Below are 25,386 nucleotides of genomic sequence, written 5' to 3' on the forward strand. Positions count from 1 at the left end.
CCCCCCCGTCATAGCCTAGTTCACGAAGGAAAGCCTGACAGTATCACAGTCTAGTAAAAGTTTCAAAAAGCATCACGGGACCGTGACGCCGGAAAGACGAGCAAGGCTCAAGTTCAACCTTATCCTCAACCTCCAGTATGCTCGCACATTACCAACTGCCCGATCAGGGCCGAGGAAGATAGGCTACCTACCCTACCTACCTACTGACCTGCCTGCATACTTCCACCTCCGCCGAGTTCCTCCACGAATTCGGCCTAGACCCCCGCGACTCTCGCATAGACATCTCCAAGTACAACTAGCTGCAGACGGGATAAACTCATCCGAACCGGGCGTAATAACAGAGGTTCAGGCGAACCACGGGCATCTCATTCCCGTTCGAAAAGAGAGAAAGGGAAAAGATGTTCATTGGAGATGGTCCGGGGGCGGGCCGTGCTGGAGCCCATGGTGTAAGCTTACGATAGCAAGAGCGGTAAGATGTTGGAAACCCACACAATCATGAGGCCAAACTCTGCTCTTATCTCTCAATCTCTCGAGCTTTCCCCCCTCGGATATTGTTTTTTCTCCCTGCGGCTTCTCGTTGGGTCAAAGAAAACAACAGCTCGAAGCAGAAATCCCCTCGCGCGGTATGACATCCCCCGGCCGTGCACTTGCAGACGCACGCACAACCCGCACGGGGTCCCGGGCGTCTGTCCACCCATCTCACCACGCCATTCATCCCGGGCTTAGATGGTCAGGCACATCGAGGGAGTAATGGATGATATTAGCTGCATGGGAAAACAAAAGAAGGTAAAAGGCTAAGAAGCTATAGCATCGTATGAGCAAGCTTTTAAGCTAGGTGGAAGGGGCCGAATGGAAACAACAAGGTGATAGGGGTGCTTGTTACAGTATATTCTGGATTGAGTTTCGGTGAAGCTTCGCGCCTGAGAGTAGAGCGCCGAAGAAGGTCCTATTGGTGGTGTAAGACAACTTTACATATCTCGCGGTACTGCTCTGTATTGGTGGAGGAGAGATTTTGCAATCTCTTGCTTGGCATGATAGAGACCGGGCTTGCGGAAGACGTCACCAGAAATCGACAAGTATCATCAGTATGGCCGAGCTGGCTTAAATCCTCGTTGAGAAGGCGGCAGATCTTCTTCACTGGATGCTCGTACACGCGTATAAACCACGACGAATCCTGTTCGGGATACGTCAAGCGAAAGGCAGCCGAGTGATACTCCACATAGACGGCAGGTCTCATATCGCATACCGGGCCTCTTGAAAATGCAATGCTCTGTGAAGCCACTCGAGCAGTGGCGACCTCTTCAACTGAGAGCAGGGTTGCGAGAGCAATCTGTAACCCCAGCTACCTTATACTATGCTTGGTCGTCAAAGGGGACTGCGCATGCTATTTCTGGACGGGCAGACCGTTGGTCCGTACAACTCATTGGCCCGCAAGACCGTCTGCCGTGTGCCGAATCCGAGTCCAAAATACCTGATTTGACCGGGGACAGTGGTGTCCCGCGGGAAGAGCCGCCACGGTTTGCCACTCCGAGGAAGGCCGACAAAGACTAAAAGAAGAGCGCCTTCTGCAAGGGCCGAGGAGGACGCGTCCTGGTGGTCTGGTGTTGCATCGTGGACCAAGGCCATGCGAGAGATCCCTTCTCCCTGCGCCAAGTCAGCCGTTCGCTACCAAGAGTCGACCACCGAACGGCAGTGGCACTTGGTGTCCTTCCTAGAGCCCGCGAGTCGGCGGCGGAAGATCGGCGCTACGGAATGGTGTGAACGGGACTTTGCATGCCGGCTGTCTTTCTGTGATTGTTTCGGCCTGATTTCGAGGTGTAAGTATGGGTGGTGAAGAGGTGTAGCCTGTCTTTCCGAAATTGCTTTTTTAAGGCACTGACGAGAGAACGATTGGCGTCCATTGGCCGAATACAGCTTGTTCTACTGAGTCTGCCCGTTCACTCTGGTACCGTTGGCGCAGCCGACGACTCATGATAGTAGAAGCAGACTAGAGACATCGTCACTGTAAGTGATCGCCCGTCATCTCAACAGGGCATTCGATTCTTGGCCCAATGAGCCATTCTAGTTGGGCGTTCAGGGTCAACGCTACGTATTTGATGCTCCGGAATATGGTACTGCACTTCCGTTTCTCTCACTCACCCCGCGATTGGGGCTGACAGGTCTCACTTTCTGGCCAGGGCATCCCGATGTGAGGCAACCCTGACTTGAAGATCATCAACCAGGGACGGGCCAGGGTTCCTCTCCGTCCTATTTGGAACTCTGAAAGCACTTTAAGTCGCAAAGAATGGGTGCGTTTTCCTGGCCTTTCATTGGTGATGATGCCGTTCTCTGCCCCGTTTCAGGCGACATGGGACGTCGAGTTTCAAGTTGTGTCGTGCCCACGAACGGGACGGGCTGGATCCGAACACAACTGCGGCACGAGGTTAAAGCTAGACCTTGCTCCGCAAGCTCAGTAGAGTAGTAGTAGCCAAGATAAATGCAAAAGTGTGGGTTAACGTGACCCGGGGTATTTGGAATGCGAGTCTCGCTATCGGGCTTGACATGCCTGGCGCATTGTCTTGCTTGGATATCAGCGGGTTTCGCATGCCATGGATGGCACTGGACGTACGACGCGCTGTTGCAGATGCGATTTACCGGGAGCTGTGAATCTGAGAAGCTTCTAGAGTCGATGACAAGTAGCATAGTCGGGAGACATGTCAGGCCAACTTGATCAACTGTGTATCGGTGCGCATGAGAACGGGGGATATGGTGCCGTGGGGTCGGCAGAAGACGCGGCTCTGCTGCCAATATTCCGTCCTACGTCACGCCCATTAAAGTGCTTCTATATGCTGCTGCTTTGGGTTACCAAGCATTGGTGTAAGAGCCAAATGGGGCCGGCGCAAGTTGCAGTGCAGAGTGTCCGTACCGTAGGCTTGGTAATCCCAAATGAGCCCCTGCAACGTCAACTCGATCCGCGTCTACTCGAGCGCCAGCCGCGTTCCGTGAATGCTGTACAGAAACTAACACCGGTAGCGATCGACATCAGCGGCAGAGAGATGCGGTTTAAAAGCATCCAGCTTTTCTCCAGCCAGCCCTGCCACATCCGTCAGGCAGTGGAAAGGCCAAGAAGGGGCCAGGATACCGTTCCTGAACTGTCCCACTGAAATGGGTCGTTGGCGGGGTTTCTCTCTGCAACAGCCATTTAGCGCACCTGGGACCTGGGCAAGACCAAGGCGCCATCAAGAGCACCACGGGTGGGGGAATGGAGAACGTAGCAATCTATTCGAGGCGTCGGAAACCTGGGACGGACTGGGAAGAGTAGCGGTGCCAGGGAAGCCGGTAGATGAAATCATTCTGATGAGGCGTGCATGGGCAACGTCTATGCAAGGTACAACGGCGTTGGCCCTGACATGTAGTTCGCAGAAAGGGCCGGTAGGTATCTGACGGCACCAACGGAAGAAAATGCACTTTGAAAGCGGCGGAATGCGATTCGACATTGTTGGTTCACTTGGTTGACAATGGCTGCAGGACTGTTTTTGTGGATGCGCGCGCCAAATTGAGGAAGCCTGAACCGACGCGTCGGCGCGTAAGCTGGTCCTCCATTCCTTGCTGATCAATTGGCTAAGACGCATTCTGGCCTGGCCTAGACTTTTGAATCCTCGCAAGCGTATTTTGCTAGCGTGAAGACCAGTGTATCCTCACTCCGCAGGCTTTGAACCTCTAACGGTAGGGCAAGATCGCCATGTCGTTCAGACAAAAAGCCGATTAGGTTTTGAGCCGTCTCGACGGTGGAGGCCATTGTAAGAAGGGTTGGAATGCGCATAAGGAGTCGAATGTGTGCCATTACCCATATTGGCCTGTCGATGTCCGCATGACCAGTATCAACAGACGATATCAAAAAGATTCGCGATGCCAGCTTGGCGTGGATCGCACTGGATCCACGAGACCCTTGTAATAAACGTCGGGATATTTGCCATGCAATTGCTTGCTAGCACCTTTTGGTGGGATATGCTGCGTCATCCGCGGCGTTCCAGGCCGCCCGAAAGCCGCATGGCAACCGATGAGATCTGTGACAACGTCGTAGTCTGCGCAAGACTTATAAGCCTACCGCCTGGCCGTAGAAGTGCAGCTCTTCCGATGACACCAATCGCGACAACAACAGGCCGTACAGGTAGACGCCGCAATCTCACGTTATACCGGAGAGGTCTAAGGTACGGATAGGCCGTGTTGTCTCGGCCTGGTGGCCGGGGAAAGATTCCGTGTGACAGGGCTCGACCGTAGGTTGGGTTGAGGCCGAAGTGGCGTCCAGGCCGTTGAACTTATTAGGCTGGAACTCAATGGGTCCCAAAGAGATAATTACCGTCCGGGCCCGCCGCGTACAGGGGTCCTAACCAAGAGGCATTTGTTCAAGTGAGCTGTCCCTGATTGAGAAAAAGGAAGAACTCTGCTAGAGTGTGGCCGATAGATGGGGGGCACAGGATACCCCTTCTTCCTGCATTGCTCGGGATCACAAGGGAGCGAAGGAGTCTTTGCGTTAATCGATAAGGTGCCGCCATGAGTTTCCATCTCTTGACCAGTCCCCTGCGTCGCACTGCCATCCGGGGGAGCTCATCCAACTCTGCCAGAGACGGGATAAGCTGTTCAAGAGCGAGGTCAGTTCATGCAAAAGCAAGTGTCAAAAGCTCTTTGCTCTTGTCATTGGTTGTAAACTGATGTGTCGCATGGGGGCGTGCAAAGCTCAATCTAGCTTGAGGAGGGGTGTTTGCGAAAATCCAAAAAAGGTCTGTGTTTGAGTGGAGGTTTTGCCATGTGCGCGCCCAGGGAGACAGTGGCAAAGGCTGAGCAACCGCGGGGAGGATGCCCTCAGGGGATGGGGTCCAGGGTATGACAGTATTGACGGCAAGCGGCCCAACCGCTAGCCAGGCTTCTCGCTGTGCGATGTCGACTGCTGCGGCAGATTGGCTTGTTGATGGTTGCACAGCTCCAGCCCTTCTTGCGGTAAGCTGTAGAGAAGGACAAGACTATTGGAAAGCTGACAGCTATACGCTAAACGAGGGCGTCTCGGACGATAGCTGAGAAAGAAGGTGGATTCTAGTTTGTCGTCGAAGGGTAAAAGTCATGCTCGCTGACTGGTAGCTGTCTTGTATCCCCATCGCTAGCTGCTCTAGCGCCCTTGGATGAAATCCAGTGCCGTCGTCATAGGCACTACGCACCGAGTCTTGTGCTGCTATAGCTGGCCTGTCGCGACCCTTCACTGTCGTCCAGAGATTCGAGCTAGGTATGGTGCTTCGGCTCAGAGCCGGTGGCTGCCTCCAGTATGAGGCTTAGGGAGCAGAAGGGCGAGACATGCAGCTGCAAGCTGCGACTGGCACTCGAGCTGCTAGTCCCTGGGCCCTGAAATGACTATGCCGCACAAAGAATGCGACCAAAGGCATCCATCGGGCGTTGACAACTGGACATCCAACGTACCGAGAGCTGGCTCTCTGTGGTTCCGTTGAGTGGAAGGAGGACTGTATGGTGTAGAATCGGCTCTCGTGACATTTCCCGACTGCTATCTCCATGGCAGACTTTTGGGGGGTGATTTAAGCTTTCCATCTGAGGGTTGCTGCTGCTGGGCCACCACGCCCGCTGTGGTTTCGCGCAATGCCCGGTCCGTACGTAAGACGGTTTTAGTCTCCGTGCTCGTGGGCGACGGCTTCGATGTCTTCGGACTGGTCTGTCAGTCAACTGTCACCGGGTGCCTCCCGAACTTGCTGTTGCTGCGTTACCAGACGGAGCGATCTCTGACGGTGGCTGCTGTTCTAGCTGTGATGGTGTAAGTGTACTGCCAAGTGACGGTTGTCGGAGACTTGGTGCGCCAAAGGCTGTAGCAAATGTAGACGAAGGTTGAAGAAGAAACATTCTCCTATGGATGGCATCCATGAACTTGAAGCACGGTTGATGGTCAGTAGCATTGTCTCGCACAGCCTGGCAGCAGAGCATGCGAAAGGCAGGCGACGCGGCACACAAGGTGACAGACACGGCGCACGAGGGCCTTTGCCCACATACTCCCGTGGCGAGACGCATGCCACCATCCATAGCCATCTGCAAGTTGACACCCTCGTTGGAGGGCAGGACACCCACCCGTAACCCTAGCGCAATTTACCCACCCACGCCCAGTGGGCAGACTGGATAGACGGGTACAGACCGGGGTGTCGGCGACCCTCGTCGGCGAGTCCCACCAGTCAAGCCCTCTCCAACCGTCTCCCCCTCGATTCGTCTGGTCTGGTGGGATTTGGGCCATGGGAGTCCATCCCGGGCGTTGGAGTGTGGTCATAGTGTGTATGTGTGTGTGTGTGTGTGTGTGTGTGTGTGCCGCAGCGCTCCGTAATGTAAAGTGAGTAAAGTAGGTGGTAGTGAGTACGGGGTACCCAGGCACCTTGGGCAGATGCTTGGTTGGGCGAACGAGCCTTTTCTACCCTCGTCCGTCCGCGCCGCTTTCTCTCGAGTCGCTTCCCTCACCTCCTCTCAACCCTCCAGGTCACTCGCAGCAAGTCCGCCGCACGCCGCACTTCAGCGCAATCTTTGCACTTGGTCGCGCATTCGAAAAGCTCAAGTTTGGAGTCTTGGACGACAGTCATTGATCGAGGAACGACGAGAAGTTGTGCATCTGCCAACCTCACATCCGACCCCTGCGACCCCGCCGAGTACCGTGTAGCCCGAGTTGAGTCGCGGGTCACCCTGTTTCGGAGGCCGAGAAAGAGAGAAGGATACAGCCGTCTTCCGAGTCCGAATAAGAAAGCAGAGGAGAGACAATCCCACGAAGTACTGCGCCAGCCCGATATCCAGTGGAAACGATTTTTCTTTTCTTCTTTTTGCTCCGTGTGAAGTAAGAAAATAAAAAAAAAACGAAGCGGAAAACTCGGAAGGACATTGTCGAAACTGATCGCGTGGTAAAAGCGTATTGGAGAGACACACACAAACGGGCAGACGAGAGAAAGATCGAAAAGTCGCACGGACAGAGCAGAAAGGAGCTGTGCAAGAAAAGAGAAAGGAAAGGCAAGGAAAGGAAACCTACGCCAAACACCGAGGCCGACGACGTCGAACAAGAAGACCTTGGGAGGATAAAGAACATTCTCAAGAAGGAACCAACGACTTTTACCCGTCGATCTTTCCGCCTGCCGCACCATTTCTCAGCCCGTCGCTTTCCTTTCCAGAGAAAGCCCAACGGTCCACGGCAAGCACCACCACCACCACCACCACCACCACCACTCCGTGCCTTCCACCACCAACCGCACCTCCCCCACGACTCAAGTAAGGAACGCAATCCGAAGGGAAAGTGCGACCCAGTCATCATCGCCCCTCCTTCCTTCCCGTTCGCACTGGCATCAGCCTGGTCCCGGTAACCTACCAGTCCCAATCAATCAATCCCCCCCCCTCTCTCCTTCCCTCCGTCGAAGGGAAGAAAAAAAGGGAAAAAAAAGAAAACAAGCCATCAGTGGAAGGAACAACACTCTCAACTTAAACCCAACCTAGCAACACCTCTCCTCCTTCATCTCTTGGAGAGAATCCCGCCTGGTATACACACACGAACAACAGCAACAGCAACAGCAACTGGAACTGCAACACACTCATACTTGCACCACTTACTTTGCACCTTCAACGGACATCGACATTTAGGTCTCGTCTTGTCGCAGTGTCGCTTATAGTTGCACACTGATCCACGCAATCCACGCCCACCCCCTACGAAGACCCCCTGGTTTGCGCCCAATCACGCCTTGCCTTCCTTACTTTGCCTTGCCTTGCCTGGCGGAAGGAGCATTTCCCACCCAATTATCCCTATCTTCCCTCTCTCGACCTGACCTGACCTGACCTGCCTGCACCTGCCTAACATCAGTCAGTAGTCAGTCAGTCACTCAGTACCTAACCACCACTTCATACTTTCCCGTGTGGTGCAACAGGGCCCCCCGTCACCACTCCCACTTCAACTTCCTTTTCGCAACAGCATCGCACTTAATTCTTGCCAGAATCTGCAGCTGTCCTCTCCTCCCCAAAGTGAGGGAGCGTCACACAAGATGAAGGTTCGTCATCCTCCACACTCCTGCCTCCTGGTACCTGCTGTTGTGCAATCCTCTCTCTCTCTTTCTCTCTCTGCTTCTTGCATCGCATTTCCATCCATCTTCTTCCCCCTCTTCCCACCCCTATCAACAGTTTCTCTCCCTCTTTCCAGAAACCCAGTCGTGTGCGCGCGCATGTCACCACCACCACCAATACCAAACACCAAACACCACTCTTGTGTTCTTGCGATTCCTTCTCACAACTTCACATCCTCCCCAAAAAGAAACCGGTGCACAATCTTGCATGCGCTCTGTTTCTACCTCTCTGTATCTCTGCCCTCAGCCCTTTTGCGACATTTTGCGCTCCCTTTCTCCCACTTTCCGCCGTATATGAACAACCCCGCATGCGCCCATGCTCATACCCACGATGAATCGCGAATCAATGTCCAGAAATCGGTTTTCCGATCACTTACTGACAGTCCCTCACCTTATGCAGGCCCTCCGTCGGTCCATCAAGGGCGAAAAGGATAATGCCAAAGTCAACATTGCCCCCAAGTCTGCTGTTGCTATTGTCCCCCCAAAGAAGGTATGTGCTGATAGATGCCTCAATCCCCATGCTGCCCCATGCGCCTGGGCCTCCACCACGCGCGTATGCGTATGGTGGGGGGAAAGCTGACAACTACGCAATCGCATTTACTCCGTATGCTGACCGCTGGAATCCACCTACCAGGTTATCCGAGCCCTATACGATTATGAAGCCCAGTCCAACCAAGAGCTGAGCTTTTCGCGCGGCGACTTCTTCCACGTCATCGGCAGAGAGAACGACCCCGACTGGTACGAAGCCTGCAACCCAGCACTGCCCGACGCCCGCGGCCTCGTACCTGTAGCCTTTTTCCAAGCATTAGGCCGAACCGAAAGAGATAGTGGCCAGTCCGACGGTGCTATGCCCCGGCCACCAACCATGTCTCCGACAATTTCCAAGAACCCCGATCACGATTCCGGCTATGCCGAGGCTGCGCCGCCTCCCGGCGCAATGCAATCACCACCCGCAACTCAGCCGACGCAGCGTATGTCTAGGTCCGGCAGCAGGTCCGGCGCGATGGTCTATGGTATCGTCATGTACGACTTTGTTGCAGAGCGCGCCGACGAGCTGGAGGCCAAGGCTGGTGAGGCCATCATCGTCATTGCTCAATCAAACCCCGAATGGTTTGTCGCCAAGCCTATCGGCAGATTGGGAGGACCCGGCTTGATACCCGTATCTTTTGTCGAAATACGCGATATGGCGACGGACACCGCTGTCGGAGACGCCTCCGGGGCAATCAAGAAGGCCGGCATCCCCAAGGTCGAAGAATGGAAGAAGATGGCGGCCGACTACAAGAATAGCAGCATCACACTGGGCAAGTTCGACAACGGTGCACCGCAACAGGGCTCCATCGAGCAAGGAATGGAACGCATGAGTCTTCAACAAGGCGGGCGCACCAGTTCACAGAACGGTGCCAACTATGTACGTTTCTCCTCGTTCTATCATGGAAACCTTGAGGCTAACGCATGCCACACAGCAGCAGCAGCAGCAGCAGCAACAAGCTAGCTACCAGCAATCACGCAACTCTCAGCAAGCTGCTCAACCCAGTCCCTACGCCAAACCAGCGTCGCAGCTTTACGCTCCCATCTCAGCCCGTATTCCGAGGTATTGTTTTGCGGAAGACAAGTACTGGTTCGTCATTGAAGCAGTGCTGGAGGATGGCCGTCACTGGGAATTGTCCAGATACTACGAGGACTTCTACGACTTCCAGATTGCCTTGCTCACCGAGTTCCCGGCCGAGGCAGGAAACACCGGCACGCAAAAGCGTACACTCCCATACATGCCTGGTCCGGTAAACTATGTGACAGATCAAATCACGGAAGGCCGGCTACACAACCTAGATGCCTACGTTAAGAACCTCCTCGCGCAGCCTGCCTACATTGCAAGGTGTACCCTCGTCAAGCAATTCTTCGCCCCCAGAGAAGGCGACTACGAGATGGACCCCAATGCGCCGAGCGACGAATACCGACTATCGGGCGGCTCGCAGCCTTCATCGAACGAATCACCAGCAGATGCGGCTTCACGACAATCCTCCAAGAATAACTTGAATGGCAATGGTTACGGTGCTCAGCAACGAGCGATGGGCCAGCCCGGAATGAACCGGCAGCCGTCATCTCTGTCGCAGTCACAGCCTTCTCCTGCCATCGGCCAGGGTCAAGTTCAAGCCATGAAGATCAAGCTCTACTTCAACGGCGATCTCATCGCGATCCGGGTTGCGACAGACATTTCCTTCCAGCAGCTGTACGACAAGATTGTGGACAGGCTCAAGATCCCAGTAGGCGAGGAAGTCCAGCTCTTCTACAAGGACGAACCCACCGGCGACAAGCCCAACCTCATGAGCGACAACGACTTGGACTACGCCTTGCAAAGGAACGAGAAGCTCCTCCTCTACGTCGAGCAGGTCTAAGGCTCGACAAGGTGCTACTCAGCTCGGACTTTTTTCCTAGATGGTTTTCACGACTACTTGAGAGACAAAAGCATACCCCCCACCCGCCATTGCATTCTCACTTCATGATTCCCAGCGCACGCGACGCGTTGCTATCTACTGTCTTATTACACAGGCGATGGCTGATTTTTCACTTCTATATTGTTTTCTCTTAGTAGCTGGACTCGATATACGACCATGATGCGCCAGTGGATCGACTCTCCTTCGCGCAAGCGGCTACGCTCCCTTTTCTTTCTCTTAAACTTCTTTGGCCCTCGAAAGGGTCCCCACTTACGATTTTCTTTTTGATGGTTATTGACGTTGATGATGGGGAAAAAGAAGTATTGATACAGCCCTCGAGGGTTTATATCTGTCCAAGAGTTTCTCAAACAGACGCAAGACGGATTTGTTTCCACCACGAGAACCACGGAGAGAGGACATTGGCGGGCGTTCATTGGTTAGACGGCTGACTTGAGCTGTCACAATTCTTTTTATTTTAGCACGAGACCCTTTCTCAACTGGGATTCCCCTCGGTGGCTTGGTCCTCAGAACTCGGGCGAAGTGCACGGGAAGGAAGACCGGTTCTGGGGGGTTCTGATGATGAGCGAACGAACGTGAGGACGAATGAGGATGAGGTTCGGACAGATGGGCAAGGGACGGGCCCTATACCCGTATTTTAGCCAGAGATGAATCAAGACGAGCCTGTTCAATAAGTCCTACCTAATCCTGATACGCGTGAGGAGGATGTGAACCATGTGCACGAGCCATAGACGTGTATCTAAACAACCTGCTGTCCGCGCCTCGCCCCACTGATGAATACTTATCAGAACCTACCCGTCTCCAGCTTATTCCAACCTCTCATTCGCCCTCGATACCCTCTATAATGAATAGCAATACCTCATGCCATCACCAAGGCCCGTAGTGTAGCGGAGAAGGTCATCTCTGTTTCTGAGTTGCGCCGCACCTACGGATCACGGGCTCGAGTCCCGTTTCTTGTTGTAAAAAAAACATCCTTGCTTCATTTCGCATGACGGCAGAGGTCGGTATGGGCCTGGAAGGATCTTTTCGTGGGCCCCTCTTGTAGGGGGCTGGGCTTCTCGTCTTTTTGCGTGTTGTGATTAGGTGATTGGGACAGGACGAGTCCCAAGATACAGGTAGGTGGCAGGTAATGTTAGCTAGACTAGCTGCATGGTACCTTATGTCGAAGAGTAAATGGCGTTCATACGATTCATCATTAAGATACCTTGTGTAAGAATAGGTTACAAAAAGTAGCAACTCCCTCAGGCCCCCGGCACTCATACACCTATATACACAACTACACACGCGCAACGTGACTGTGCTTTTTCCTCCCTTGATACCTGCATTCCCATATCCGACAGCAAAAAGCCTTTTTTCGTTTTGTGAAAGTGGTGACTGGTCCATCGCCTTCTAATAATCCTTCTGATATACGTCGGCAAACCCGAAATATGGATTACCAACTACTGGAATATCCCTCGCTGGGGAGGTTTTCGTTTTCCGTTTGATAATCACTCTGCTCCCTTTCGCTAAACCCTTACCATACCTTCAATACCCTTCCCAGTCTTCTGCAATCGAATCTCCCTAGACAACAACGTGCGTAGACATATGCTCGACAGCCTCCTTAATCGTCCTAAGCATACGCTGGTTCACACAGAACGGGCACCGCAGCGGCCTCTCGTTGGCCGAGACCGGGTCGTCGTTCTTGATGGGCGTCAGGTTCAGCTCCGGCGTAGACGGCATGAACCGGTTCGACGCAGACACGACCCTCTGCACGGCGGGCGTCGCAAGTGCCGCCGCAGCGGTCCCCTGCGCGCGCTCCCGCTGCTCGCGCTCCTCTCTCGCCGCGGCCGCCGTCGCCTCGGCCTCGGCCTCCTCCTGCTGCAGCTGGCGCAGCGCGTTCTGCAGGACAATGTCCGGGTCCTCGTCGCCGTACATGGGCGTGTCGCTTCCCGGCGGGGGTGGTGGCGGCGGCGGGCCGACGAGGCTTGTGTCGGCGCTGTGCGGGTCGGGGGTATGTTGGACGGCCGAGGTCGGGGACATGGGATTCGTCGTCGCGGGTCCGCCGGCGCTCAGGCGGCGGAGGACCTCGTCGCGGACGAGGGCGCATACTTGGAGGCTCGCTTCGACGCCGAGGGCGCGGAGGATGGCTTCGCGGATGGCGGCGGGGGAGGTTTCGGCGGAGAGGGCCATGAGGCGGGGCACGCAGTCGGCGAGGTAGGCGATGTCTTCGGCCGGGTTGATGCCGCCGTCGCCGTGGCGGCGCTGGCGGCGTATGAGCAGGCCGTAGCGTTTCTTGAAGCGGTGGATCCAGCCGGGGGAGAACTCGGGGGGCGTCTCGTCCTTGTAGCGCGGGAGGGCGGTGAAGATTGCTTTGGCCTTCTCGCCGAGCTCCTCGTTGGTCGGGTGGCGGCCGGTGGCCTGGACCTGCTGGTACCATCGCAGGACGAGCTTCTCGACGTCGGGCCAATTGCCGAAGCGCAGGCGGCTGCCGCTCAGCTGGGGGTTGTCGCCATCGAGGCGGGAGTATTTGGGACTCAGGGAGTGGGAGACGGTGGACTGGGAAATGTGCTGGCCATACTGGGCGTAGAACCAGTCGATGCAGGCCTTGTGGCTGGGGCGGATTGTCTGGGCATTGGCCCAGCGGCGGAGGGCGCGTCGTTGGTCGAGAGTGAGGGAGTGACGCTCCTTGGGTGTGCCGCCGACGGGGCTGCCGGTGACGTCCGGATCCGGGCCGCCGGGGAGGACGTCGGGTTGTTGTGAGGGGTGGTGGAGTTCGTGGGCGGCGTCGTGGTGTACGTCTTGGGTGTGGTCGTGGTCCGACATGGTGGATGAAGGAACTTCTCTCTTTTCCGTTTTGGTGACTATCCTCCCGATGCTCGACGCGCGCGTCCACCACCACCGAAAACCGCGATTTGCGACGAACGGGGGTTTCGCTCGGTGGACAAAAGCCCGTGTATTGAGGTAATGTGAATATGTGCAAGACGCGGGGGGAGGGTGTTTAATCGGATGAAGGGGGGGCCGAGGGGGCCGCCAGTGGTGGTCTGGGTGTCGTGGTGTGGTTTGGGAGAATCGTTGTATCCGTGTACGAAGTGGTTGAAGGGGGGGAGTTTTGGTTAAGGAAGAGGAGGGAGCAAGCTGGGAGAGGGAAAATGTGGGAAAGCGCAAGTGTTTAGCTGCAAGCGAAGCGAGGGCCGTACGAATTAGGATTGTAGCACGGCTTATTCAGCCAGCACATGCGGTTCGAGGGAGATCCGCCAAGGTTGCATGTCACTTGTTTATGCATCCAATGAGCTAGCTACTCCTGGTACCGCCAATTACCCTCTGCTACCCATACCTTACAAAGTACCTATCTTTGGGCTCCGTGAAGCAAAAAAAGTCCCAGGCGCCCGGACATTTCGTTTGGGGTGCCTGGCCCAAGCTTCTCTGCGTGGGTTGCATCAACTCGCAGCTGTCATTTACGGATAAGTTTCATATCCGTTTTGCAATTGGATCACTCTGTTGAATCCGACATGCATTCGGCGTAATGCCAGTAAACGAAGTTGATGATCCGACGTGAATCAATTCCAATGTACTTCAGTCACCACAGAAATGGCCAGTTATTCCGTCGAGCAAGCTTGCCATTCAATGCTGGTTGATATTCCCACAAGTCTATTTACCTTGGACAAGAAAATACGCTACCTACTTTTCCTTCAATGCTGACAGCTTCTCCCTCATATTCATGCCACATGCTGAGGGTGTGTTGCACTTCATTAATGCAAGTTCCGATCCCAACTCCCAATGCCGAGCCAACCAAAGGGCCAAAAATCAGACCCCTCCTCCCTCCCTAAAGAGTAAAACAAAAAACAACAACTGTCATCCCCCTTCCCCCCCCCCCCCCCCCCCCCCCGCCGCAACGCATAGACCTCGTCGCTTTCACACAGACATCTTCATGGCAATCGTCTTATGCGGCTCATACCCCTTGACCACAAAGTCCTCAACCTTCCACCCGTCAATGCTGCACCCCGGCTCCCTGTTGTTGATCTCCAGCAGCGGGAAGTCTCTTGGCTCCCGCTCCAGCTGCACCTTGAGCGCGTCCACGTGGTCCGCGTAGACGTGCGCGTCGCCCATGACGTGCGTGAGGCTTCCCGGTACCAGGTCGCACGCCCGCGCAATCATGTGCGTCAGGAGCGCGTAGCTGGCAATGTTGAAGGGCACGCCGAGTCCCATGTCGCAAGACCGCTGGTACAACTGGCAATGGAGGTGGCCCTTTGGCTTCTCCTCGTTTGCGGGCGTGGCGCCGCGGGCTCGCGGGTACGAGACGTAAAACTGCGCAAACATGTGGCACGGCGGGAGCGCCATCTTCTTCAGATCCGCTGGGTTCCAGGCGCTAAGGAGGATGCGGCGGTCGTAGGGGTTCGTCTTGAGCTTGTGGATGACCTCGGCCAGTTGGTCAACGCCCTGGCCCGTGTAATCCGTCTTGGAGTCGACGTACTCGGCGCCAAAGTGGCGCCATTGAAAGCCGTACACGGGGCCGAGGTCGCCGACTTCGCGGTGGGAGAGGCCGACGCTGTCCAGGAACTCGCGCGATCCGTTCCCGTCCCAGATCTTGACGCCGGCTTCGCTCAGGGCGAGCGATGATGTGTTGCCCTCGACGAACCACAGGAGTTCGGCAATGACTGCGCGGAGGAAGACACGCTTGGTTGTGAGGAGGGGCAGGAGGGGCTCGCCGTTCTTGTTGAGGGAGAACTTAAGAGGAGTCGGGGCGAAGATTGAGTAGGTGCCGGTGCCAGTTCTGTTAACTGTGTCAACTCATGGTGCTCGTTACTTTGGGTTGCTTTCCTTCTACTTACCTGTCCGGACGGTGCTCGCCCTCCTCGAGGATCTCGCGAACGAGATCGAGGTACTGGTATTCCTCGTGGCGCTTGGCAGAGGAAGCGCCATTCTGCTTCGTAGGGTTCTCGGGAACAGACATGTTTGTGGATTCGACAGCTGCTGGTGCCATTGTTGCGTCCAAGATGTTGGAAAAGCAAGTTTCTGTGGTTTCTCTAGAGTGAGATGTCTCCTCGAAATGGAATGCCCCGCGGAAGACGCGTCTTGACGCGTCTGATTAAAGTGCATTTCTGCTGACTAAGGCAAGGGGGTCGCAACTGATAAGATAAGCCCTGCCGGGGAGCAAGGGTCTTGCCGGCTGCAGCATCTCTATGCGCCGGAGCTTGTTCCATCTCTGCTGAACTTTGGGCGAATGGGAGCAGCCAATCCGACGAGTCTGAGCTGAGAAGTCGTTTCAACATCATCTCGGTAGATTCAGCCGTCGGATCTTTCCTATTCGCCCCTGACGTTCATGTGTGATGGGAATTCGGGATTTTGTCATGTCCACTTGCTTGAGACTTACTCGGTGACGATGTGTTCTCCCCTCCCCCCTCAAAGGTCACTGCCTGGCGTGACGGGTTTACAAGATACACGGACAGATGAGCTCTGTCGACTTATAGCGTTCACCTATATTGGCAAATACTTCGATGCTACGAGTTGTCTCTGAAGAGAGCTGAGCTTTCTTCTTAACTGACGTAGACGCTCTGTATACGGGACCTCGGTGTCCGGGGACTCGAAACCTCTACTCGGTCATTTGCCGCCTCTCCGTTTCCTTTGACAAATCTTTCAATCTAAGCAGTTTGCTCAAGTTGCACTTTCACGGAGATGCGTCTGTATTCTACAAAACCTCAGGGCCGACGATGAACATTACCATCACCGTACCGCCGGGAACCGTCAACCATGGCGACCCAAGACTCATTTGTACGCCTCCCATCTGGACCGACTTTGTCATCTTTTACGCAACAAACTACTTCGTCCACGCCCTCACCCTCCCCAGCCGTCCCGGCGAATCCATCCTCGAGACCTGCTTCACCGTCCTGACGGCCCTCTTTCTACCCAGCACCGGCTCCCTGCGCGCCGCCCGCTGGCTCCTCTCCCACGCCGGCACGGTCAGGCGCGACGAGCTCAGTCGGGCTATCAGGGCCGGGGCGCTATGCATGGTCGTCGACGAGACGGAGAGGTCCAAGGTCTCGTGGATAGAAACGTCCTTGAGGCGGATGAACTTTGAGAGGGCGCGAAGCTGGTAAGTGTTGAACAGAATCCGCTTTAGAATATTGAAGCATTTCAAATCAATACGCATTTTCTTGTGACTAACTTTGTTCATGCTGAAAGGTACGATATCCCCACCCCCCAATGGTATCGCTCTCGCTTTCGCGGCGCTGGTCGGTGGGTGCACTCTTCCCGGACCATCCACGGGACCTGCGTCCTGCCCAAGGGCTTCATCTTGGTCGAGGTGCCCGTAGGCACGCCGCTGATGCCGCCTCCCGGCTCGGGGGCCGCCCACCTCGATCGCTCCAACATCCAGCTGGGCAGCACGTACAACATCCCCAAGGCGTTGTTCGCCCTGGGCCAAGCCGCGTGGGGCGTGACGACCGTCTACCGCACGCAGGGCGACCAGCTCCAGCGGTATGGCTATGCCGCCTTCGGCGTGACTGTGGCGCCGTATGCGTTCATGTCTCTCGTCAATCTCATTGCGCTTCTTGTTACGCCAGAGTATAACTGTATCTACCTCGTCCACACCCCCGATCTCGACAAGGCGAAGAGGTTGGGGGGAAGGTTCTCCGGCATGGTTGCCAGCGTCGACCTCGACAGCATCAAGGAGCCGTTGCGGACCTTTTGGCCCTCTCAAGCGGCTCATGCGTCGTACTTTGCCGTCACGACGGTACTTCTCCTAATGCCGGCCATCCTCGTCGCGGGCGTGACTGGGTTTAGCCCCGGGCACAGCACTATCTACCAGCAAGTTTGGATTCTCAGTTGGCTCATCTTTGGCATCGTCATGGGTCCGGTCATCAGGATGCTCACTGTGTTTCCCTCTGAGATCCACGGCGTTTACAAGATTCGTGCGAACGACGCGATAGCGTATGCTCTTGACAGGGCGACGTTCATGCAGCGGGCGATAGACTGGCTGGTTGCAAAGTATTTCCGCATCATTGAGACGTCGTTCTATCTCTATGTCATCATTGGAGCAGCTATTTGCTTTACTCCTGCGATAGGGGGCATGGTTGTCGTTGGGCAGATGTTGCAGGAGTTCGGTGTGTGTAGACGGCTAGATACGACTGGACAAGGAGGTTTTTAGAGTACGTATTGATGGAGATAGTCCTTATTGATACGAATACAATAGTTCCAGGCCCTGAGGCTTACGTTCCAACTGGTTATCGAGTTCGCCGACCCACAGTGGTCTTTTTATCACCGTCGCCCACCATCAGATTTGGCAATGAAAAATAAAAAAATTCAAAAACATACAACACCAGGTATTCGCTGATCGTCACCGACTCAACTACTGATCTGGCCCTCATCGGCTTGTCTATGGGAGAGCGGACGGGATCCCGAATTTTCCGATGGGTGTGGTCGTATGTGCTTGGTCTGGAACGGAAAGTCCATCATATTGGTTGTGGGTTTGCTCCTCGTGCGTCTATTATTCGTAACATTGACGTAAACAACTACGCCACCGACGACTCCCGCACTTGTTGAAGTTTCTCGAGGTTTACAGCATGAGCCTCCATACCCTTTGGATCATTGGGCTAGGAGCTGGGATACGATACGATAGGTTCAAACAGGAGAAGCACATACTCTCTATTGGTTAGTACCTACATGAAGAGAGGTATGCAATTGATTGCGACAAGAAAATATTCCATGATAAAAAGGAGATTGATATTGTTCCATGACGTAACAACTGCCTCCCCTAACCTTTACATAGTTACTAAGGACATACTTCTATAATCGATTTCAGTCTTCAATATCTCCCAATCTAGCTATGCTGACCGTCTAGAGCGAGTCCTTTACACAAGTACGCCCGGCACGTGAAACGCTAAAACTGGCTTGTGTCGTCAAAGCGAGGAATCTTTAAACCGTCTAATACACTGCGATCTTGTGTGAAGAAAACCTCGGGATAGAGCTGAGATTTAGTCCCTCACAACGACTAGATTGTGCCACCATGTGAATATCGTTTTTTTTTGAAGCGTGCCCAGGAAGCACAAATCAGCTGTTACCTTTTTTAGTGTCTTGCAGGCAGCTCAAATCCTATTTTATTCATAACATGGTGCGTCTGTTCAAGGGTAAACGTACAACGATGAGAAGAAGAGATCAGTCGTGCTGGCAGGCTCCCACGTGTGTGTAAACTACCAGCTTTCATATGGCTGTATTACTCAAGAAGCAGCGTGAGCAGGTTCAATATGTCTAGTTTTGAATACTCCCAGAGAACCGATGAATATTATTGTGCTTGGTTTAGGTTGAGGTTTCGCTGCGGTCACATCGACTTCCAAAGGCAGTCGTAGACATTCAGGATCTTCCCCATCTCCCAGCCTACTATCTTGCAGCCAAGTGCCTCGTTTTTCGATCTGAAGACACTACGGGCTGAGTAAAGAATTGTTTTACGATGCTACATGAATTCCACCTTGCTTTCTAGGCCCACTGTACACCCATGCTTCCGACAATTTCCTCACCCTATTGAAAGTAAGCGTGGTTATCAGGAAGACTTTTGATAGCCAGACCCTTATGTCAGTCTTCATAGTTATATCACTGTAGCTCAAAGCAACTCTGGGCTAGCAACTGAATGATCACCAGACAGCTGGAGCCTCCACAACCTCTGTTCGGCACAGATAAATACCGTGTCATCTGGCCCGCGACAAAAGCTCATGACACCACCTGCCAGAGAGGCCATGTTAGCATCCTTAGGAGCACACAAAATGAAATCTCAGATTCAGAGCGGTCAAACTTGCCTGGAACTAGAATTGCGCCAAGTAATGAACCGCCATTACTCCAAATCTCAATGCCGTCGCTACAGGCCGCCCACACATTACCATTCTCGCACATGAGGTGCATGGGAGCACCTCTCCTAGCCAGGGCGAACAGCCGCCTATTCGCCAGGAAGACGGAACCACTTCGATTCACAATATCAAAAGCGTAGATACTCCGCGGTCTAAAATACCTTAGTCAGAGCTGAAGGGGAATAAGACGAGGAAACAAGGAAACAAAGAACTCACTCAGTCAAGTCAAGACTCCCATCAACACGCACACCACCAGCATCCGCAACATACACCGTCTCAAACTCCTCGTCAATCGCAATCCCCGTCGGCCGCTTAAACCCATCCGCCATGGCCCTCACCTCACCCGTCTTCGGCTCGCACCGATACACCTGCGGCGGCAGCTGAGGACGCGCCCTAAAGTCCTGCTCGTGCCCGCAGCACGGGTCCGTGAACCAGATGCCGTTGTCCAGCGGCGAGACGGCCGCGCTGTGCGGGGAGTTGAAGTCGTGGCCGTAATAGCCGGACGCCACGCGCTGCGGGTGCCTACCCGCCTGCATCGTGAGCACGCCGCCCGTCTGCGAGGCCATGTTTCCTTGGGAACACCACACGGCGACGTCTTCTCCGACTAAGCAGCCGCCCGCCGGCATGGGCATGGTTGGAGGCGGGCGCATCTTGGCCCATTTTACGGCGAGCATGTCGTTGGTTTTGCTGGGCTCGACGTTGACCTTTGACATGAGGATCGTGGGGGGCCGCGTAGGGTCAGTTGCTGCGAGTGGGGCGGAGGTCGTCCATAGCTCTCTTCGGGAGGGGATGTATACGCATCCGCGGTGGAAAAAGGCGTTGGCTGAGGCGTCTAGGGAGGATAGGAGGAGGGCATGAGTTGGGCTTGGGCCGATTATGGACGTAAGAGCGGGGTCGTATTGGATGATTGAGATGCCCGCCTGCAAAATATCTCTTTAGCAACCCAGGAAAGATTCTAACGGAACATGAGGTTCTCACCTTATTTGAGCTGGGACGTGATGCTGGCGTCGGACTGAGACGATCGCCTATCTACTCGGCAGTGAGCATGTAGATCTGAGTAGATCGTTGACTCTCATTACGAGCCGTAAAGGATATTCTTACCTCGAGTGGAGTCGCAACAGACTTGATATTCTTCTCTTCAATGGTTGTCATGATGAAGATGCTCTGTTTGCACACATATTCTCTTGGATGTTGTTTCTGGTGAGTTAGTTATCATTGACACTACTTGGCTGAGCTAAATTACTAACCCCTACGGCCCCAATTGAAACGGGAAGCACGTTTGCAGCAAACACCTGAAAATCCCTACAATTTGCCTTCCCTCTCTTAGTAGTAGAACTCCGTTACTTTCAGCTGAGATATAAACCGCAAAAGGTTCGGATCAGTCCCCGCGTCTAATGATGGATCGGCCTGCCATGAGCTCCGACACGGGGCATTGCCGTGACTGGGGCCGAAACGGGCTCGGACGATGTGGGTAGAGTTTACTGGCGCCGTATCGGGCTTACACAGTAGCATGCTCCGCCATCCCGGCGCCAACATCGGGTTTACGGCCATACGACTTACTAAGTCCGGTGATCGACTCGCAGCGAGCTTCGCCATAAAGCATGGCGTGATGATATAAAAGCAATTGTAGAGTCTATTGGGAGGTTTCTGGTGCCAAGCATCTTGTATTTCAGTACAGTTACCATGGCTATCATTCTTGTCACTGGCGCGAACAGAGGAATCGGGTTTGGTATTGTTCAGGCGATCGCCGGTCGACTTAGCAACTTCACCATCCTCGTCGGATGTCGCACACATGAGTCTGGCGAAAAAGCGATTCGCAAATGGAGAGACATTGGTATCCAAGAAGCCTTAGACGTACTCCCATTCGACATTGAGGATGACGGAAGCATTATCGCCGCTGCAACCATCGTTGAAGAGAGGTATGGTAAACTAGATGGTGAGTTACTACCTATCTTCTCACTGCGAATCCGGGCAGCTAATGATGGTAGTCCTGATCAATAACGCCGCCAGAGTCACCGTCTCAGAATCACTTAACCTCCACGATGTCCGGTCCGCGACCAACTCTGTGCTTGCAAACTGTGTCACTTCGAATCTCATCGTCACTCAAGCATTCCTCCCGCTTCTTCGCAAATCCGAATATGCTCGCGTCATCATGACCTCGAGTGCTCGAGGCAGCATGACAAGAACAGCAAATGGGGAGGTAAGCACACATCACTTTCCGCACTTTTCGGTAGCAGACTTGTCTCACACAACATACAGCTTCCGCCAGCAGCCTCCATCAACTATTGCATGGCAAAAGCTGCGTTGAACATGATGACCCTGCAATTCCACCTGGCCGAAGAACGAAGGTCGTCCGATGACAAAGTCGTCTTCTGGGCAACTAGCCCCGGGCACTGCAAGACGGCCTTCAACGGGTTTCGCGGCACCAAAGAACCGGTGGATGGAGCTGAAGTCTTTGTACGATTATTAGATTCAGAAAAGGGCGTCATTGCCTCGGGAACGTTTTGGGAGTTTGAAGACGACGAGTTCAGATTGGTCCCCTGGTAATCCCTTCTATCAATTGGATCATCCGTCTTGCGTCCAGACCAATTGTTGCTGGATAAAGATCGTGAAAAATTGCGTACTGATATCGACTTCCGAGTCACCCTCGCGGTACATGTCGTCGTCGCGTTTTTGCTGGTCAGAAAATGTCTTCATTCCCATCAACCAAGCCCTCTATGAATACACTAGGTCGCAAAGAGACCATTGACTTCGCCCGGAATATCGCCCGTCTAGTGTTTCGCCTTTTCGTCCTTGTCCGCGCTGTCCAAGAACTTCCTGTTACGTCTCCTCGTCAGCAAATGGGGAAGGGATTCCTGTCCGTCCAGGGGGAAATGACGCACTTGATGAAGTCGGCCTCGTCGGAGCTAGATGCGTTGATGGGGGGAGTGGCAGTAGCCTTGGGCTTGCTGCCGCTGAGGCCGTAGGAAGCGCCGCCGAAGAGGGTCGCGAGGACGCCCATGGCCAGCTGCGCGGAAAGAGAGGTTAGCCTTGGGATGATGCTCGGGGGCCGGGTTCGGGAGTTGCAGGGAGCAGCGGAGGCAGAGAGGCGCGCTCGGGATAGCGACATACGTAGTGGGAGCCAATCTGGCGGCCGGCGATAGTGTACATCTGAACCATTTTGTCGGTATTAGGGGGTTTGCGAGCCTTCGGGGGTGAATTGGTTCGATGAGGTGGAGGCAATTGGAGATGGATGAGATTCGTCGTGGATGTCGATACTCGGAGCTCGAAATTCGTTCGGAAGCTGGAGAATCTAATGCCTGGATTGTCAGGCCCTCAATTTCGGCTCTGAGCCTCTGGCCAGTATCGGGAGAGCGGGGATTTCCAGCCACCGACATGTACCTCCGTATCGCTGCTGCGCCACAGACGGATAAGTTTATGCAAGTGCACTCGGTGGCTGAAGCTCCCGATGCACCTTTCTTAACCAAGCAGCAGCCGACGTCACAACCGACATCAGAAGATTCATGCCGCGGGCGTTTCCGGCGCGCGCTGGCGCAGGGCGACTACATTACCCTTTAGGCTCCCCTCCCCCAGCACTGCCGCCATCCATGCACACATAAAGCCGCCAGCCTCCGAAAAGCGAACCTGGGTGGTAATAGCTCAGATTCAGACGAAGTAATCCGTACATCAACACCAAAAGCACACAACATGTGGGGAAGAAGCCAGGACAAGACACCGGAACAACCGAAAGAGTCGCCAAAGGAAGATGGCGCCAAGACGTTCGACCCCAACAAGCTGCCGGCACGTGAGAAGCTGCCAGCGGCGCTGCAAAAAATAGTTGACAAGTCAGACAGAGAGGATAACTTCTTCGACGAGCTGGTGGACGGGTAGTGAGTGCCGATCGTTGCGACTGAACTAGAGTGCTGAGTTGACTTGCGACAGTGCGCCCGAGTCCACCGAATCCAACGTCCGTTATGCCGCCTACGTGACACGAATCCGCACCATCATGATGTCCGCCCATCGATACGTCGCCTACACCTCTGATATTGGCGAATCCTTCCGGCCTGTCGCGCATCCCGGTCTCGTCCGCACCGCCTACGGAATCTCGTGGCTCTACATCCTCGGCGATGTCAGTTACGAAGGCTACAAGGCGTACTGGGCTAACCAGCGCGTCCTCAACCCGCACCTCCAGCTTACGGCACGGCAAGCAAAGATCACGGGACTGCCGGATGCCGTGTCAGATGCGACGCACCCCAGCGAAGTGGTTCCGGGTGGCAAGGTCGCGCCGCTGGACGATTACAGGACAGTCATGATCCAGCGAGGTATCTTCCAGAGCATTGCCAGCATGGGTCTTCCGGCTTTCACCATCCACAGCGTCGTGAGGTACTCTGGCCGAGCTCTCAAGAACGCAAAGAACCCGAAGATAAGGACCTGGGGCCCCATTGGTCTCGGCCTCGCTGTCGTACCCTTCTTGCCTAGCCTTTTCGACGAGCCGGTCGAGAACGCCGTGGAGTGGATCTTCCACAAGGGCTTCGAGTCGTACGGTGGTAAGGAGTTCGTTGGCAACGCACCAGCCACCGGTCGTGAAGACCTATTGGCGAAGAGACCAAAGGAAAAGGAACTGTAGGCGTGGCGTTTAAGGATGATTTGGATCACAACTCAATCGGATTTGGCTCGGCGCATGAAGGAAATCTCCAATTCACGGAACATGGCATAAAGGGAAGCGATTGGCACGGCCCTTGATTTGGCGGCGTGTGGTGTGTAATTGAGGGTATATACGGAAAATGCCACTATGAACATATTCATCAAGTCATCATCATTCGCTAAACCTCCATGAGATCAGGCGGCGGCCCAACACCGCGGAGCAGTACTACAGTGTTGCCGCTGACAAGCGAAGCTCCAACCTTTTCGTTAAACTCTAGAAGCCGTCCTCCCTCCACGTGAAACACTCGTAGTTTGTCTTGCTCATTCGATGATCGGTTGTTGAGGTTCTCCACCTGTAACCGCTTCGCGGCTTCGTCCAGCACCCTACCCACCACCCAGTCCTTGGAGAAGAAGAACTCTCCCTTGGGGAACTTTGCTTTTGCGGTTGCGGCTTCTGCTTCGACGTACAGGTAGACTCTCTTCTCTTGCGCGAGCTTATCGTCGCCCTTTGCCGTCTTCTTAAGATTGTTCACAGCGATCAGGCGCGCAGATGCGGATGTGGGTTTCGGTTTCGGGAGGGCCCTGCCAGCCTGTTCCTTCTTTGCAGACCCCCAAGCCTTTAACTTGTCGAATGCGCTCTTCGTCCTCGCCGCGACGTCGATCTGCGACCCCGGCCGCGCGCCTAGCGGAACGAGGTTCTTGCAGTCGTGGTCCTCCTTCAGGCGGTGCTTGAGGCAGTAGTCGCGATTGCAGCCCGGGCAGTGGACGCCAGTCACTAGCGAGGTACCGATGGTGGTCTTGCAGGTCGGTGATGCGCAGGGCTTCTGGGTGACTGTATCGCGCAGTTGGCGGCCTTGGCCGTAGGAGGGTTTCGCAAGCTCCGCCTTTCGCCGGCGTTCGGCCCAGGCGCCGGCGTTGGCGCACTTGTGTGTAGTTTCGGACCGGTGGTCGAGGCAAAATGTGTGTTTGCAGCTTTGGCAGAAGAAGGGGAGGAAGTCGAGCTGGTTACAGTATTCGTATTCGCAGTGTTTGCCGACGAGGGTCTCGTCGAAGCCGTCTTTGGATTCGTCCATCTTGACGTAGCTCGTCTCTTCGGGGGTGGATGAGGATGCCATTGCGATGACGTTTTTGGCTTCTTTGTCTATTTATCTATAGTATTGAACAGTCTTCGGAGATTTGTTGAGCTTGCGTAGACCTCAAGGTGGGCGCAGTGGGTGGCACGAGGCTGAGAGTGGCAGTTTCGGAGATGGCGATGTCGGGTTGATGAGAAATAGCGGCGGAAGGGTCTGGAAGGCGCCAGTTGGCGGGTTTCGCTCAGTTAAGTTGCCTCAATCCACGGGTCGCTGTCAGCGGGGCAACCGCTGGGAGTTGGCGCCAAGTACAGCGTGT

The 25,386-nt window shown here is 54.6% G+C and overlaps 13 protein-coding genes across 13 annotated transcripts; 6 read left to right on the forward strand and 7 right to left on the reverse strand.

The window, feature by feature from the left end:
- Positions 1-3,888: 3,888 nt before the first annotated feature.
- On the forward strand, positions 3,889-4,200 carry CTAM01_11202 (uncharacterized protein; the record flags this gene model as incomplete). Its single annotated transcript, XM_060527213.1, has 1 exon — positions 3,889-4,200. One exon carries the CDS (start codon positions 3,889-3,891, stop codon positions 4,198-4,200), a length of 312 nt encoding a protein of 103 aa, XP_060378067.1.
- An 818-nt stretch (positions 4,201-5,018) lies between these two features.
- On the reverse strand, positions 5,019-5,252 carry CTAM01_11203 (uncharacterized protein; the record flags this gene model as incomplete). The annotated part of the gene is made up of 1 exon (XM_060527214.1): positions 5,019-5,252. A coding segment is annotated over one exon (234 nt), but the record flags the coding sequence as incomplete, so codon positions are not given.
- Positions 5,253-5,709: 457 nt separating this feature from the next.
- Positions 5,710-6,295, reverse strand: CTAM01_11204 (uncharacterized protein; the record flags this gene model as incomplete). The annotated part of the gene is made up of 3 exons (XM_060527215.1): positions 5,710-5,913; positions 6,028-6,110; positions 6,163-6,295. 3 exons carry the CDS (start codon positions 6,293-6,295, stop codon positions 5,710-5,712), a joined length of 420 nt encoding a protein of 139 aa, XP_060378069.1.
- Positions 6,296-8,442: 2,147 nt separating this feature from the next.
- CTAM01_11205 (SH3 domain-containing protein) lies at positions 8,443-10,504 on the forward strand (the record flags this gene model as incomplete). Its single annotated transcript, XM_060527216.1, has 3 exons — positions 8,443-8,601; positions 8,746-9,519; positions 9,575-10,504. 3 exons carry the CDS (start codon positions 8,443-8,445, stop codon positions 10,502-10,504), a joined length of 1,863 nt encoding a protein of 620 aa, XP_060378070.1.
- A 1,617-nt stretch (positions 10,505-12,121) lies between these two features.
- Positions 12,122-13,363, reverse strand: CTAM01_11206 (centromere binding protein B; the record flags this gene model as incomplete). The annotated part of the gene is made up of 1 exon (XM_060527217.1): positions 12,122-13,363. The coding sequence occupies one exon, from the start codon at positions 13,361-13,363 to the stop codon at positions 12,122-12,124; it is 1,242 nt and encodes a 413-aa protein (XP_060378071.1).
- A 1,089-nt stretch (positions 13,364-14,452) lies between these two features.
- On the reverse strand, positions 14,453-15,521 carry CTAM01_11207 (thymidylate synthase; the record flags this gene model as incomplete). The annotated part of the gene is made up of 2 exons (XM_060527218.1): positions 14,453-15,311; positions 15,370-15,521. The coding sequence occupies 2 exons, from the start codon at positions 15,519-15,521 to the stop codon at positions 14,453-14,455; spliced, it is 1,011 nt and encodes a 336-aa protein (XP_060378072.1).
- Positions 15,522-16,248: 727 nt separating this feature from the next.
- Positions 16,249-17,684, forward strand: CTAM01_11208 (uncharacterized protein; the record flags this gene model as incomplete). Its single annotated transcript, XM_060527219.1, has 2 exons — positions 16,249-16,631; positions 16,721-17,684. 2 exons carry the CDS (start codon positions 16,249-16,251, stop codon positions 17,682-17,684), a joined length of 1,347 nt encoding a protein of 448 aa, XP_060378073.1.
- A 1,325-nt stretch (positions 17,685-19,009) lies between these two features.
- CTAM01_11209 (uncharacterized protein) lies at positions 19,010-20,526 on the reverse strand (the record flags this gene model as incomplete). The annotated part of the gene is made up of 6 exons (XM_060527220.1): positions 19,010-19,051; positions 19,215-19,252; positions 19,408-19,526; positions 19,591-20,294; positions 20,353-20,403; positions 20,476-20,526. 6 exons carry the CDS (start codon positions 20,524-20,526, stop codon positions 19,010-19,012), a joined length of 1,005 nt encoding a protein of 334 aa, XP_060378074.1.
- Positions 20,527-20,958: 432 nt separating this feature from the next.
- CTAM01_11210 (uncharacterized protein) lies at positions 20,959-21,921 on the forward strand (the record flags this gene model as incomplete). The annotated part of the gene is made up of 3 exons (XM_060527221.1): positions 20,959-21,310; positions 21,363-21,574; positions 21,634-21,921. Coding segments are annotated over 3 exons (852 nt in total), but the record flags the coding sequence as incomplete, so codon positions are not given.
- A 224-nt stretch (positions 21,922-22,145) lies between these two features.
- On the reverse strand, positions 22,146-22,533 carry CTAM01_11211 (uncharacterized protein; the record flags this gene model as incomplete). The annotated part of the gene is made up of 3 exons (XM_060527222.1): positions 22,146-22,191; positions 22,257-22,381; positions 22,486-22,533. 3 exons carry the CDS (start codon positions 22,531-22,533, stop codon positions 22,146-22,148), a joined length of 219 nt encoding a protein of 72 aa, XP_060378076.1.
- A 48-nt stretch (positions 22,534-22,581) lies between these two features.
- On the forward strand, positions 22,582-22,932 carry CTAM01_11212 (uncharacterized protein; the record flags this gene model as incomplete). The annotated part of the gene is made up of 1 exon (XM_060527223.1): positions 22,582-22,932. The coding sequence occupies one exon, from the start codon at positions 22,582-22,584 to the stop codon at positions 22,930-22,932; it is 351 nt and encodes a 116-aa protein (XP_060378077.1).
- Positions 22,933-23,061: 129 nt separating this feature from the next.
- CTAM01_11213 (uncharacterized protein) lies at positions 23,062-23,980 on the forward strand (the record flags this gene model as incomplete). The annotated part of the gene is made up of 2 exons (XM_060527224.1): positions 23,062-23,243; positions 23,296-23,980. The coding sequence occupies 2 exons, from the start codon at positions 23,062-23,064 to the stop codon at positions 23,978-23,980; spliced, it is 867 nt and encodes a 288-aa protein (XP_060378078.1).
- Positions 23,981-24,176: 196 nt separating this feature from the next.
- On the reverse strand, positions 24,177-25,112 carry CTAM01_11214 (AN1-like Zinc finger; the record flags this gene model as incomplete). Its single annotated transcript, XM_060527225.1, has 1 exon — positions 24,177-25,112. The coding sequence occupies one exon, from the start codon at positions 25,110-25,112 to the stop codon at positions 24,177-24,179; it is 936 nt and encodes a 311-aa protein (XP_060378079.1).
- Between the last annotated feature and the right edge of the window lie 274 nt (positions 25,113-25,386).

This window comes from Colletotrichum tamarilloi, assembly GCF_030869305.1.
Source record: "Colletotrichum tamarilloi strain Tom-12 chromosome Unknown Scaffold_59.1, whole genome shotgun sequence".
In the NCBI taxonomy this organism is placed as follows: Eukaryota; Fungi; Ascomycota; class Sordariomycetes; order Glomerellales; family Glomerellaceae; genus Colletotrichum; species Colletotrichum tamarilloi.